The sequence below is a fragment of the Cricetulus griseus genome, chromosome 6 (assembly GCF_003668045.3).
Source record: "Cricetulus griseus strain 17A/GY chromosome 6, alternate assembly CriGri-PICRH-1.0, whole genome shotgun sequence".
NCBI classification, from domain to species: Eukaryota; Metazoa; Chordata; class Mammalia; order Rodentia; family Cricetidae; genus Cricetulus; species Cricetulus griseus.
Genome location: NC_048599.1, coordinates 49497517 through 49510224, shown reverse-complemented (window position 1 = coordinate 49510224; position 12708 = coordinate 49497517). Strand labels below are relative to the sequence as shown.

Sequence of the window (12708 nt, the reverse complement as noted above, 5' to 3'; positions counted from 1 at the left end):
GAGGCCACGGAAGAATGCTGCTTACCCGTTTGCTTCTCAGGGTGTGGTGGTTTGAATGAAGATGGCCCTCATAGACTCATAGGGAGTGACATTATGGAAGTATGGCCTTGTTGGTGGAATTGTGTCACAAGGGATTGGGCTTTGAGGTTTCAGAAGCTAAGCCAGGCCCAGAGTCATTCTGTCTTCCTGCTGTCTGCCATCCAGATGTAGAACTCTTGGCTCTTTCTTCTCCAGCACCATGTCTTCTTGTGTGCTGCCTTGCTTCCTGTCTTGCTGATAATGGACTAAACCTCTGAAATTGTACTAAACAGCCACAATTGAATGTTTTCCTTTTTAAGAGTTGCCATGGTCATGGTGTCTATTTACAGCAATAAAACCCTAACTAAGACACATGGTTTGCTGGGTTTGCTTTTAGTACAACACAGGACCACCTTCCCAGGGCTGGCACCACCCACAGTGGGTTGGGACATCCTACATCGATTATAAATCAAGAAGAAAACCCTCTCAGACTTGCCCACAGAACAATCTGATGGAGGCATTTTCTCACTTGAAGTTCCCTCTTCCCAGATGACTTTAGCTTGTGTCAAGTCAACAAACTGGCAGTTAGCCAGCTTTCTGTTGCTACAACTACTAACCAAGATAATAAACTCATAAAGAGAAGGGGATATTCTGCATCTCAGTTTTGGGCTATGACTGATTGGCTCTGTTGCTCTTGGGCCTGTGGCAGGGCAGCACATCATGCTAAGAACACATGACAGAGCAAAACTCACTCACCCTATGACCAGCCAGAGAATAAGGAAGAAGAGGGGCGGGATCAGCTCCAGAAGGAGAAGACACACAGACTCCAAAGATCCAGACTAGGAGTGAGGGTAGCATACGCCTTACAAGTGTAGGCAAGAACATACACACTCATGTGACCAGGACTAATTCAAAGGTTAATGGCAAGTCTAAGTCTCTGACAGAGTCCCCTTCTGTAAGATGACAAGATGGCTCCAAGTTGTTGCCTCACCTCTTGCATCTGAGTAATGGCAGCTGAAAATATTAATGATTTTCTACAGCTCAGAGTCAAACGGGGCTGGATTATTTTTTCTGTGTCACCACTAGTGCACAAAAGGAATAGAGTGGCCCCATTAGTGCAGATCTGATACTCATTTTCCTCAGTGTTAAGTCTCACTCGACCCTCAAGATGCCTGGGGTGGGGAGTGGGGACTTTTACCACCAAGAAAAGGAGTGATGTACAAAAAACAAAACAAAAATGATGTAGTGTTGGGCTGGGGGTGTGCTTACTTGGAAGAACATTTGCTTAGCATGCACAAAGCCCTGGCTTTGATTCCCAGCACTAAATAAGCCAGAGTGTGCCCATGGTAGATGGGCAGAGATGAGGCAAGGCGGCCTTCACATTGTACTTAGATAAGGAAAGCAGGGTGGAGAGAGGCTCTGTGGTGTTCTTCCCCTACACGACCCCCCCCCCCCAAGCTAATTAAAATTGTGACGGTTGGGTCTGCTGTGGGCATTTATAAGTGAGTATAGAGATGCTCCTAGTACCGAAATTGGTTTCCTCAGCCATCAGGCAAAGGGACAAGAATCCTTTCAAGAACAAATCTGCCACCGCTCAAAGGGGGAAGTTAGAGTCCAGAGGAGAGACAGTGGTCCAACGCTGGTGAATTTCAGGAACTATGAGGGGTCCAGAGCTTCCCTGGTTCTGTTTGGGACTGACCCACAGGCAGAATCCAGAGAGGCCCTCCTTAGCAGATGACAAAGTTTGAAACCAACACCGAGCAGATCGGAAGGGAAACACAGCTTCACTTGGAAACAGGATGGGACCTTAGAATTTTAGTTTTCGTTATTTTGAAAGAGGGCCTCGTGGTGCCCAGCTGGACTCAAATTCCCTAAGTAGCTGAGGATGACCTTGAAATACCTACCTGATCTTTCTACTCCTACCTCCTTAGAGGCTTGCCCGATTTTACAAGGCTCGAGATCGAACCCAGGGCCTGTGCTGGCTAGGCAAGCACTCTACTAACTGAGCTACACCCCTTGCCTGGATCTTTTGTTTTCACCCATCAAAATCTGATTTTGAACCAGGTGGGAGACCCAGACAGACTGCAGAAAGGGATATTTGCGAGCCATGACCCGGGCACAGCTGCAATCATTTCGCTCTTTCTCTCCACCGCACTTCGCGAGTACTGCGACTACATCGGCACCCCAAGCCACCGGCCCCTCGCAGAGTGGCAGCCGCGGGGGAGGGGGGGTGTGTGGACCTCGCACCAGAGCTCCAGCCGCAGCACCCGCAGACCTGCCCCAAGCGCCGCCGCGCGTAATCACGGTCGTGGGCGGGGCGCCGGCGGTGGGCGCGGCGTCCGGGTGGCGCTCGCCACTCGGGCGGTGGCGCGGGCGCCCAGGGCGAGCACTGAGGGGACCCGGAGGCGCGGCCTCGGAGCTAGGCGGACGGCGGGGCTGAGGCGGCGACCACGCGGGGCCGCCGTGCCTTGGACTCGTGAGGCTGCTGCGGGGCGCGGGGCCCTTCGCCATGTACACCTTCGTGGTGCGCGACGAGAACAGCAGCGTCTACGCCGAGGTCTCCCGGCTGCTCCTGGCCACCGGCCACTGGAAGAGGCTGCGGCGGGACAACCCCAGGTTCAACTTGATGCTGGGCGAGAGGAACCGGCTGCCCTTCGGGAGACTGGGTGAGCCTTTCCCTCGTGGCCGCTGCTCGCACGGCCCCGGAGAGCCAACGCTTTTGTTTTTAAGGTCATTAATCTTCTCCAGACGCTAGCTCGCTCTGGTAGATCTAAAATGGATCCAGCAAGACCTAAACCCATAGCTGGATTCGGAACGGAGCCTGGGTGCGATTGCGCTGTCTGCTGACAGTGACCTAGCCCTGCACCCGGCCTTGTCCCGGAGCTTCCCTGAGCCCGCTGCAGTCGTCTTGCAGCTTTCTGCCACCGAGGATTCCACCTTGTGTGGTGTGGGTGTGGAGGGGGAGTTGTCGTTGTTGTAACCCCAGAGGCTTGTGCTACCGGGAGGCCCATTTGGAAAAGACTCACTGAATTATCCAAAGTGGGAGCTTCCAGGGAAGCCGGTGGGTGGGAGTGGAGGGTGGGGTGGGTGTTCCATTTCAGACCTTTAAGCTGCACCAAAAGTGCAGCTTAAACTGTGTGTCTAATGATGGTTTTTAACAGGAGTTTGGATGCCCTTTGGTCTCCTCATCCGTATGGGCGAAGCTGGCTTGGTACCACTTTATTCACATACTTTCCTGTAGGAAGGGGCAGCTACTCTCTTTTAAATGACGTAATCTAGAAGTTGTCCAGATGGGTTCAACTGGCACCCTACAGACTTGAGCGTGGTCTCATGGTCTCTTCACTGCACAGTTATCTGAGCAAGGCCTGCCTCTCTCTGGGTAGCTGGTTCTTTTGCAAAAATTTACTTGGTATTGTAGTCCAAAGACAGAAGGGGAGAACTGATAGGGAGGAAGAAACATCTCTACCTTGGAGAGTAGTGTCCCATGCCTTGGAAAGGGGAGTGTTTTCAGAAATAGGTGTGGTCACAGATGGATGAGACTAGACCGAAAGCAGGTCGTTCGGAATTAACTAGCCATTTGTCAAGCTTGCATAAGGCATTTGGGTGATATTACAGCCCTATCAAGATGTGGTAGCTTGAAGACGAAGTATGTTAAGGCTTAACCTTACTGAAATAGTCTGGGACAACTTTTCATGGTTTTACAAGTTTATGCCGTAGCATGATGACTCTGTAGAGGGGCCAGGTGGAAGTCTCGGGAATCTCAGAATAGAAATGTGCTTGTTAACCAGATTCCTCTGGAAGGGCTCAGCAAAGAAAGTCCCACAAAACTAACTTCCCTGAAAGTAGTATAGGAATGACTACCAGGTTGTCCCTCTTTGCTTTGCCTCTTCCCTTCCTGACTTCCCTTCCTCTGGCACTTGACAATGCCTGATGGGAAGAGCCTAGGTAGAATCTTGGTATTCAGAACACACCAAAAGGCCCTGCTTAGGCTGGGCTGGGATAGGTGGCCTTGGTGTTGTGATGACAAAGTGAAACACTTTGGGACCAGTCCTAAGAAGGCACCACACATTTAGCCAATGACCAGCAAACATTGTATTTTTATGGAAAAGATGGATGCATCCTCATAACTAAAATGGTTCTGCATCTTCACTGTTGGGAGTATTCACATTTTGTCTAAAGTGGGCTGTGTAAAACCCAAGGGGAAAGCACAGAGAGCCACGCAGGGCCAATGGGATGAGGTGGTACCAGGTCAACAGTGAATTGGACCCGTCTTCCCCAGGAAGACTATGAAAACCAGATAGTGTCTGAAAGTTCTGATTTGGTTGTATGCCATGGTTGGATTAATTATTGTTAACTCCTGACACCAACTCAAAGTCTCTTTTTTGTTGTTATTGTTGTTGTTGTTTGTTTTTTCGAGACGGGGTTTCTCTGTGTAGCTTTGGAGCCTATCCTGGCACTTGCTCTGGAGACCAGGCTGGCCTCTGCCTCCCAAGAGCTAGGATTAAAGGCATGAGCCACCAACGCCCGGCTAGGAGTTAAATTTTTTTAAATAAAACGTATTTGTTACTTTATTTCCAATTTTTATCTTCATTTCATCTTTTGTGGTGCTGGGGATTGAACCATGGCCTCATATGTGTGGATGATGCACTGTACCACTGAGCCACACTCCAAGCCGCCTGTTGTGGTTTTAGAAAGGCTTTTGTAGTATGAACTGTTGAAATGTTTCCTTGTGGGATAGTGCAAAGAAGTTCTCAGGGCTCCCGACCTTGTCACAGGGCCTTTCTACGACCTCCTTTCACTTCTTAGAGGCTTGTAGCAGCTCCCCAAGGTCGATGCACCATGCTCTGCTGTCTTCTTTGGTGTCTGGAGAAAGTGAGGTTGGGATGGATGTGTGACTGTATGCAGGCAACCTTGCTCACCAGATTAAACGCATGTTAAGCTAAGAGAGGGCTATGTCAGGACCAAGAAGAAATGAAATAGAAAATACCCAATGGTCTCCTAGTAAGAAGAAAGGCAGCCACATCACAGATGACGTGCATGCCAGCATTAATGTTGCAGTGTTGAGAGTAGGATAATGAGAGGCCAAGAAACAAAAGTATTCCACTGTTTGACAGCCAGCCTGGAACGAGAGACAGGAAAGCTGGGTCTGACACATCTGTTCTGCACGCTGCTGCTGACATTGTCACTCCACACCTGTTCTGTTTCCAATCTGAGCCTCTTCTTTCCTTATAGGTCATGAGCCTGGGCTGGTACAGCTGGTGAATTACTACAGGGGGGCGGACAAACTGTGCCGAAAAGCTTCCTTAGTGAAGTAAGTGTTCCTGAAGACCTCCATTTTTGGTGTTTTATATAAATGGTTTTAGCTTTCATCCTGAAGTACTTAGGCCAGTATAAGGGATTATTTTAAGGAGTGGGAAAAAACCTCACTTTTTTTTTTCTTCTCGAGACAGGGTGTATCTGTGTAATAGCTCTGACTGTCCTGGAACTAGCTCTATAGACCAGGTTGGCTTTGAACTCAAAGAGATTTGCCTGCCTTTGCCTCCCAAGTACTGGGATTAAAGGCGTGTCCCACCACTGCCAGGCTAAAACCTGTTTTAAAAGTCAACAGATATCAGGGCTGTGGCCTCCTGTAGGTTGCTTTGACCACAGTTTAAGGCGTTGCTGTGTTTCACTGCCTGTCTCCTAGGTGAGGCTCCCTAGAAGCGGAGCCCAAACCTCCAGAAGGGGGGTAGGGTCTAGTGTTAAGTGGTTTCTTGGAAGATGTGCAAGGCAAACCCATCTGCAAATGAGGGGGCAGGGTAGGCAGGGTGAGTTAGGAGACAAGCAGAAGTCATTGCCCTGACATGGGTGATACCTCAGAGTCACCACACTTGAAGAGACACTGAGCATCTATCTGCCGTCCTGTCAGGAGCAGTTCCACTTTTTCTTGGCATTTGCTTACCTAGAAACTTCCCCATGCTCTCTTCTTGTGGGGAAAGGGTGGGGGTAAAGGGGTGGGGTGGGGATAAGTTGTGGGGCATTTCTGGTCCCCGGAGAAGGGTGTGTACAAGCATCCTCAGAAGACTCAAGCAGCTAAAGGGGCCTCAGAAGACATTTGGACAGAGTGCAGCAACCGTTCATCTCTGAGCCATTGGGGTATGGCTAGATATCACAAGGATGGTATGATAGGTAGAAGAATTCAGCAGTATACAGTGACTGAGATCCAGGGCCAGCAGTATGGGATTAACTTCAGCTCTTTGAAGAATCTAATTAACAGGCAAATCTTCTCATCCCTCTAAGCCTGAATGGCTCCTTCACAAAGCAATTATGAGGGTTAAACTAGGTGAGTGGATGCAGAACATGTATCAACATATGGGTATTTGTGCTTTAACTTTCTTCTCTCTGAGTGTAATATAGTAATGACCTATGGTTCTTGTACCATCTTCATTACTGTTATTTTCCTATGGAAGCTCTCTGTCTGGTCCCTAAGATCAGGTCTATAGTAGGTCTCCTGGACTCTTTTTCTTCAATTCGTAAACATGCATGATAGTCAAAAAGCCTTCACATAAGCCAGGTGGTGGTGGTGCATGCCTTTAGTCCCAGCACTCGGGAGGCAGAGGCAGGTGAATCTCTGTGAGTTCAAGTCCAGCCTGGTCTACAAGAGCTAGTTCTAGGACAGTCTCCAATGCCACAGAGAAACCCTGTCTTGAAAAACAAAAACAAACAAACAAACAAACAAAGCCTTCGTGTAGAGATACTAGGAGATGGGATCCAATACAAAATGCTCTTTTTCCTTGATAACGTTTCTTTTGGACTTTAAGAGGTTGGGTGCATATGGTAGCATCTTTTTCTTTGGATGTGTTGGTTCTGGTCTTTCCCATTTCTCTTCTCTGGGATGGATTTTCATGATTTAGCAGCAACTCCTAAAAGAATGAGGCTTCCTAAAGTCTTTGTGTGGTGTATTTTATTTGTTTGTTGTTTGTTGTTTTTTCCAGACAGGGTTTCTCAATGTTACAGCTCTGGCTGTCATGGAACTAGCTTTGTAGACCAGGCTGGCCTTGAATTCACAGAGATCTGCCTGCCTCTGCCTCCTGAGTGCTGGGATTAAAGGTGTGTGCCACCACTGCCCAGCCAACACATTCTTTTTGTGTTTAGAATGTAAATGACCAGGGCTGCATAGGTGGCTCAGGAGTTAAGAGCACACATTCTGTTCTTCCAGAGTACTTGTGTCAGATCCCAGCACTCACAATACATAGCTTACAACTGCCTCTGACCAGCTCATCTGGCCACTGTGGGCTCCTATACTCTTTGGAATGTGAACATACCCACACAGAGAAATAAAGATAAAAGTAGAGTTTTGCTTTTATAAGTAGGAAGCAGAGGATGCTATAAAAATAATAGTGCTTTGCATATTTGCATATTTAACAGCTATAATAAGTCAGAGACAATTCAAGGCTGGAGTCATGACCAGCTCTATTACCTTGGACAGCACCATTCTGAATCCCAGTGTCCTATTTGCAAAATAGGCTTAGATGGTGGTGGCAATAGCCATTCTTTGACCCAGAGTAACATGATGTATCGACTGTAATGGCATCTTGTAAATGTGACTGTTATCATCATCATCATCATCATCATCATCAACTTCCTTTGTTATCTAAGTTTTTCTGCCAGGGGCTGTAGCAATTCCAGGAGACCCTGGCTCCCTTTTGCAGTGTGTTTGTCGGTTGTGATTATGTATGGCTTACAGGGATACTAGAGACTTAGAAGGTGATCTCTCATTTTGTGGGATAGAATGGCACCTGAGGAGTGGGGGCATCAGCTGTGGGTTCCAAGGTTTATACTGAGCTGTTTATATTGAGCTGTTTATATTGAGGAGGGTTCTAATTTGTACAAATAGGACAGAATGGCCAGGCTTGCCTGAGAGGGCTTCCTAGAGCCTTGATGGGATTCTATGCTGGATCTTAGACTACCTGTTCCTTCATTCTGTCTCTTCTGGGAGTTTCAGAAATTCATGAAGAACCAATCTATGGCCACACCCTAGAGCCCTTGAAGTACTGTTTATCTCGTGGCAGGCTTTTTCTCTTCTGAGCGTTACTCCTGTGTAGGTGTGGATAAACCTACAGTTGCACAATTGCTTCCCAACCTGGCTGCTGAAGGAAGGGAAGAAGGCAAAGGACTTCACGCAGAGCTTAGCTGTGGCTCTGTACTGGAAGTTAGGGCTTCCAAACCAAGATCACCTTACAAACCAGCACTGCCCAACAGAAACGGGATGCTAGTCACATGTGTAATTTTAGACCTAAAACAGCAAGGGCAAAGAACAGGTGCTATCAAGTCAATCTATTTTATTTAAACAAATAAATCCAAATTATGGAGGTGCTGAATAATTTTATGTCAGCTTAACATAGCTAGAGTCATCTAAGAGGAAGGAGCCTCAGTTGAGAAAATGCAAGATCTGGCTGTAAGGCATCTTCTTAATTAGTGATTGATGGAGGAGGGCCCAGTCCATTGTGGGTGGGGCCATCCTTGTGCTAGTGGTCCTGGGTGCTTATAAGAAAGCAGGCTGAGCAAGCTAGGAGGAGCAAGACAGTAAGCAGCTCCCCTCCATGGCCTCTGCATCAGCTCCTGCCTCCAGATCCTGTCCTGTGTGAGTTTCTGCCCTCATTGCTTTTGATGAACTCTTCTTTGGAACTGTGACTGAAATAAACCCTTTCATCCCCAAGTTGATTTTGTTCATGGTATTTCATCACAACAACGGTAACTTCAACTAAGTCAATGAGGATAAGAGATTAGCTTATTGGTAAAACACTTGCTTTTCATGTGCAAAGCTTTGGGTTTCATCCCCAGCATTACAAAAAGTAGCCTCCACAGAAACCCACACCCTAAATTATAGTGTCTTTTTGTATTAATATAAAAAATGAATTATACTTTTTTTCATTCTAAGTCTTCAAAATTTGACATGTATTTTAAGTTTGTAGCATGTCCTGGGTCAGAGGTCACATTTTCACTGGAAACCCTTTAGCTGAATTTAGATTTCTTAAACTAAGGTTGAAAAAGTAGATTTAGAGCCGGGCGGTGGTGATGCACGCCTTTAATCGCCACACTCAGGAGGCAGAGGCAGGCAGATCTGTGAGTTCAATGCCAGTCTGGTCTACAGAGAGAGTTCTAGGACAGCCTCCAAAGCTATACAGAGAAATCCTGTCCTGAAAAACCAAAAAAGAGAAAAGGAGGAAAAGTAGATTTAGGGGCGGGGATGTGGCTCTGTTGGTAGAGTGTTGACTTAATAGGCACAACAAAGTCCCAAGGAGGTCAGCTTGAGTTACACGAGACGCTCTCTCTCTCTCTCTCTCTCTCTCTCTCTCTCTCTCCTCTCTCACACACACACACACACACACACACACACACACACACGCGCACACACGCACACACGCACACCAAACAAAAAAGTAAATTTCTGTACCCAAATCATTCCAAGTTTTTGTTGGTACTTTCTGTTCCAACAAGTTGTTCCTCTCCACCCCCCAAAAAGGTTTTTAATAACTGGGTTATCAGGCAAATCTTTTATTTAATATTTATATTCACATTGGCAAAATGGATTAAGTTTTAAGAAAGATTGACTAGAGTTCGAAGCAAAAGCATACATTTGAAAAAAAGTCCACATTAACGGTAACCCAATTATATGTCAGCTGATTTTCTTAATATTAGATTTAAGGGGGTAGTGAACACATTGAAAGGTAATTTTAAGTTACTTTTGACATATTTTCAGTTTTTTAGTTTTTCAGCCACAGTCAAAACTCAACTAAAATCTTCTGCATTTTGTTGCATAATGAAAATATGTAAAATCATGATTATTAGCATGATATGAAATTGGAACACAAGTTATCATATGTGTACAGCTTCTTCCTTGATCTATACATTTAGCTCATGTGTGTATAGTATGAATATGTGTGAGATTGTGTGTAACAGTGCCATTTAAAAATCTATGACTATTGAATGAAATGATGTCTTCACTGGGTGAAAATAATGACTTGGCAAGTATTTCTACTTCAAGAACATAAGCTCTGGAGTTAGCAAGGGAAGATGCTTTCATTTCTCCACCAGAGAGTATTGGCAGAGAACACACACTAAGGGCTTGGTCTTCTGTTGGATTTTTTTTAATAGTTTCTCAAACTATTAAAAACATCTGACATGATGTTTGCAAGTGTATACTGAACCATTTGGGCAGCTGTAGCCATGATGCTTTTTATAAAGTGGGCCTGAGAAAGCAAATGTTTCCAGTTCGTATCATCAGGGGCAGAGAAGCAAATGTTTTCAATCTGTACCATATGGTAGAATGTGATAGAAAAGGAAACATGTATCCCCATTCCAGTAAACCCACATTTTAACCCAACCTCCTTCAAGTTCTGTCATGACAGAAACTAATTTTTTTACATGTGGATGATATTCTCTGACAGATACAAAACATTAAAAGATGTACCATGAGTTCAACATTGTTTAGACTGAACTTTGACAATATTTTTCCATATAAGCATACCCAAAGCATTAATTGCATAACATCTGCTTATATCATAATTTTTTAAGGCTAAGGAAAACTTTAATATTTTCAAAGTTTTCAATTAATTTTTGATATTAGAGTTTGTAGCCAATGTCTACTTGGGGATTAACTATGCAACCTGAGAAATATCTGTCTCAGTTAGGGTTACTATAGCTGTGATGAGACACCATGACATAAAACAACTTGGAGGAAAGGGTCTATTTGGCTTATACTCCCACATCCGTAGTCCATTATGGAAGGAAGTCAGGACAGGAACTTAAACAGGGCGGGACCTGAAGGCAGGAGCTAATGCAGAGACTATGAAGGGGTGCTGCTTACTGACTAGCTCCTCGTGGCTTGCTCAGCCTTCTTACAAATCTCAGGAATACCAGCACAGCCTGCAATTGGGCCCTCCCCCGTCGATCACTAATTAAGAAACTGCTTTACAACCAGGTCTTACCATGGATGCATTTTTTTTTTCAGTTGAGGCTCCCTCTTCTCAGATGACTCTAGCTTGTGTCAGTTGACTTAAAACTGGCCAGCACAATAACTTTTTGAGCTTTTTTTCTTAAAAGAATTTATGTTTATCATCTGTCCATGTACAGTGGTTTTCTTTTTTTGTGTAAGAATGGAAGCGATTTTGTGGCCAACTGAAGTTCCAAGTTTAGGTCCTGTTAAAAAGTTGTTGGCAGGCCAGGGAATGTGTAGCTCAGTTATAGAGGACTTTCCTGGATGTGGGAGTCCCTGGGTTCTGTCCTCAGCACTGCAAGGGGAAAGAAATGCTTAAGAATGTTTTTGTTCAAGGATTGGTGAGCTTGTTCAATGGTTAGTAACACACACTGCCCTTGCAGGGGATGTAAGTTTGGTTGCCGGCACCCACAGGACAGTTTACAATCATGTCTACTCTTCAGCTTCAGGGGATTCTATGCTTGCCCTTGGCACATGCACTCACAAGTGCGAGCATGCGCGTGCGCACACACACACACACACACACACACACACACACACACACACACACACACACACAGATACATGCACATATATTTAAATATAGTAAAGTAAATCTTTTTCAAAATAGTGTTTTGGTTAGGTATTTATGATCTCAACCACTAATATTATTGATTCTTTCTTGACCGTGGAGAGAAAATTGCTTATCCAATATTCTTTGCTGAAAATGTTGTGAGCCACCTTGTGGGTGCTGAGAACCAAACCCAGGTCCTTTGCAAGAGCAGCCAGTGCTCTCACCCACTGAGCCATCTCTTCAGCACCAATATTTATTTTTTAAACCAGAAAAAATAGTCACATTCCACATTAGATGACACTCATGGTGTGCATAGCTAGCTTTCCTCACTGTATAATAAACACATAGCATCTCCCCTACACACAGAAAATAAGCTTTGCTTGAGCTGAGTTAATCTGCTGTTCTTGGATAGAACAGTGATTATTTTGTGTGTGACCTGAGCGCTACAATACAGTAATAAAGGAAATGCATCCTGTTAAATTAATCAGGTTGTACTTTCTGGAAGAACATTAGTGCAGTGCATTAGTCTTCTGACTAAAATTTTATGGTTTACTTCCTGAGTTGTACTGGCCACCATTCAAATGCTCACTGCTTGCACGTGACCCAGGATGACTGTTTAGGACAGTGGTACAGAACTGAACATCCAGGGGCCTAGAGGTTTGTTGATTTATATTTCTTAGTCTCTTTGGGTTGAAGAAACTTTCAAATCCTGTTTGTTGCTAAAGTGGCTTTATTTTTTAAAATCTGTGTTGGGGGGGCAGTATATGAGTGTGTACACACATGTAGTTGGGAATGTGCAGATAACCATGTATATGGAGGCCAGAGAATAACCTCAGGCCTTGGGTGTCATTCTTAAGTAACTATCCACCTTATTTGTTTGTTTGTTTGTTTGTTTTATTTGTTTGTTATTTTGGACAGGCAAGGTGACACAGGCCTTTAATCCCAGCACTCGGGAGGCAGAGGCAGGCAGATCTCTGCAAGTTTGAGGCCAGTCTGGTCTACAGAGCTAGTTCCAGGATAGTCAGGGATACATAAAGAAACCCTGTATTGAAAAACCAAAAATGTCTTGAGACAGTAGGCTAAGCTGGCCAACAAGTCTCATGGATCTCTGTGTCTCCCACTCCCCCAGCGCTGGGATTACAAGAGCACGTCATAGCAC

General features: G+C 45.3%; 1 protein-coding gene across 2 annotated transcripts in view; it reads left to right on the top strand.

Moving 5' to 3' along the window:
* The first annotated feature begins 2388 nt into the window (after nucleotides 1-2388).
* The window catches only part of Ttl (tubulin tyrosine ligase), a 29824-nt gene continuing 19504 nt past the window's right edge, over nucleotides 2389-12708 (top strand). Inside the window, exons 1-2 of one of the 2 annotated variants that reach the window (XM_027421836.2) lie at nucleotides 2389-2684; nucleotides 5251-5329. In XM_027421836.2, the coding sequence (XP_027277637.1) occupies nucleotides 2528-2684; nucleotides 5251-5329 (236 nt within the window). In that variant the 5' untranslated portion in view covers nucleotides 2389-2527. The remainder of the gene's footprint in view (nucleotides 2685-5250; nucleotides 5330-12708) is intronic. The other variant, XM_035446289.1, reaches the window with a different exon arrangement.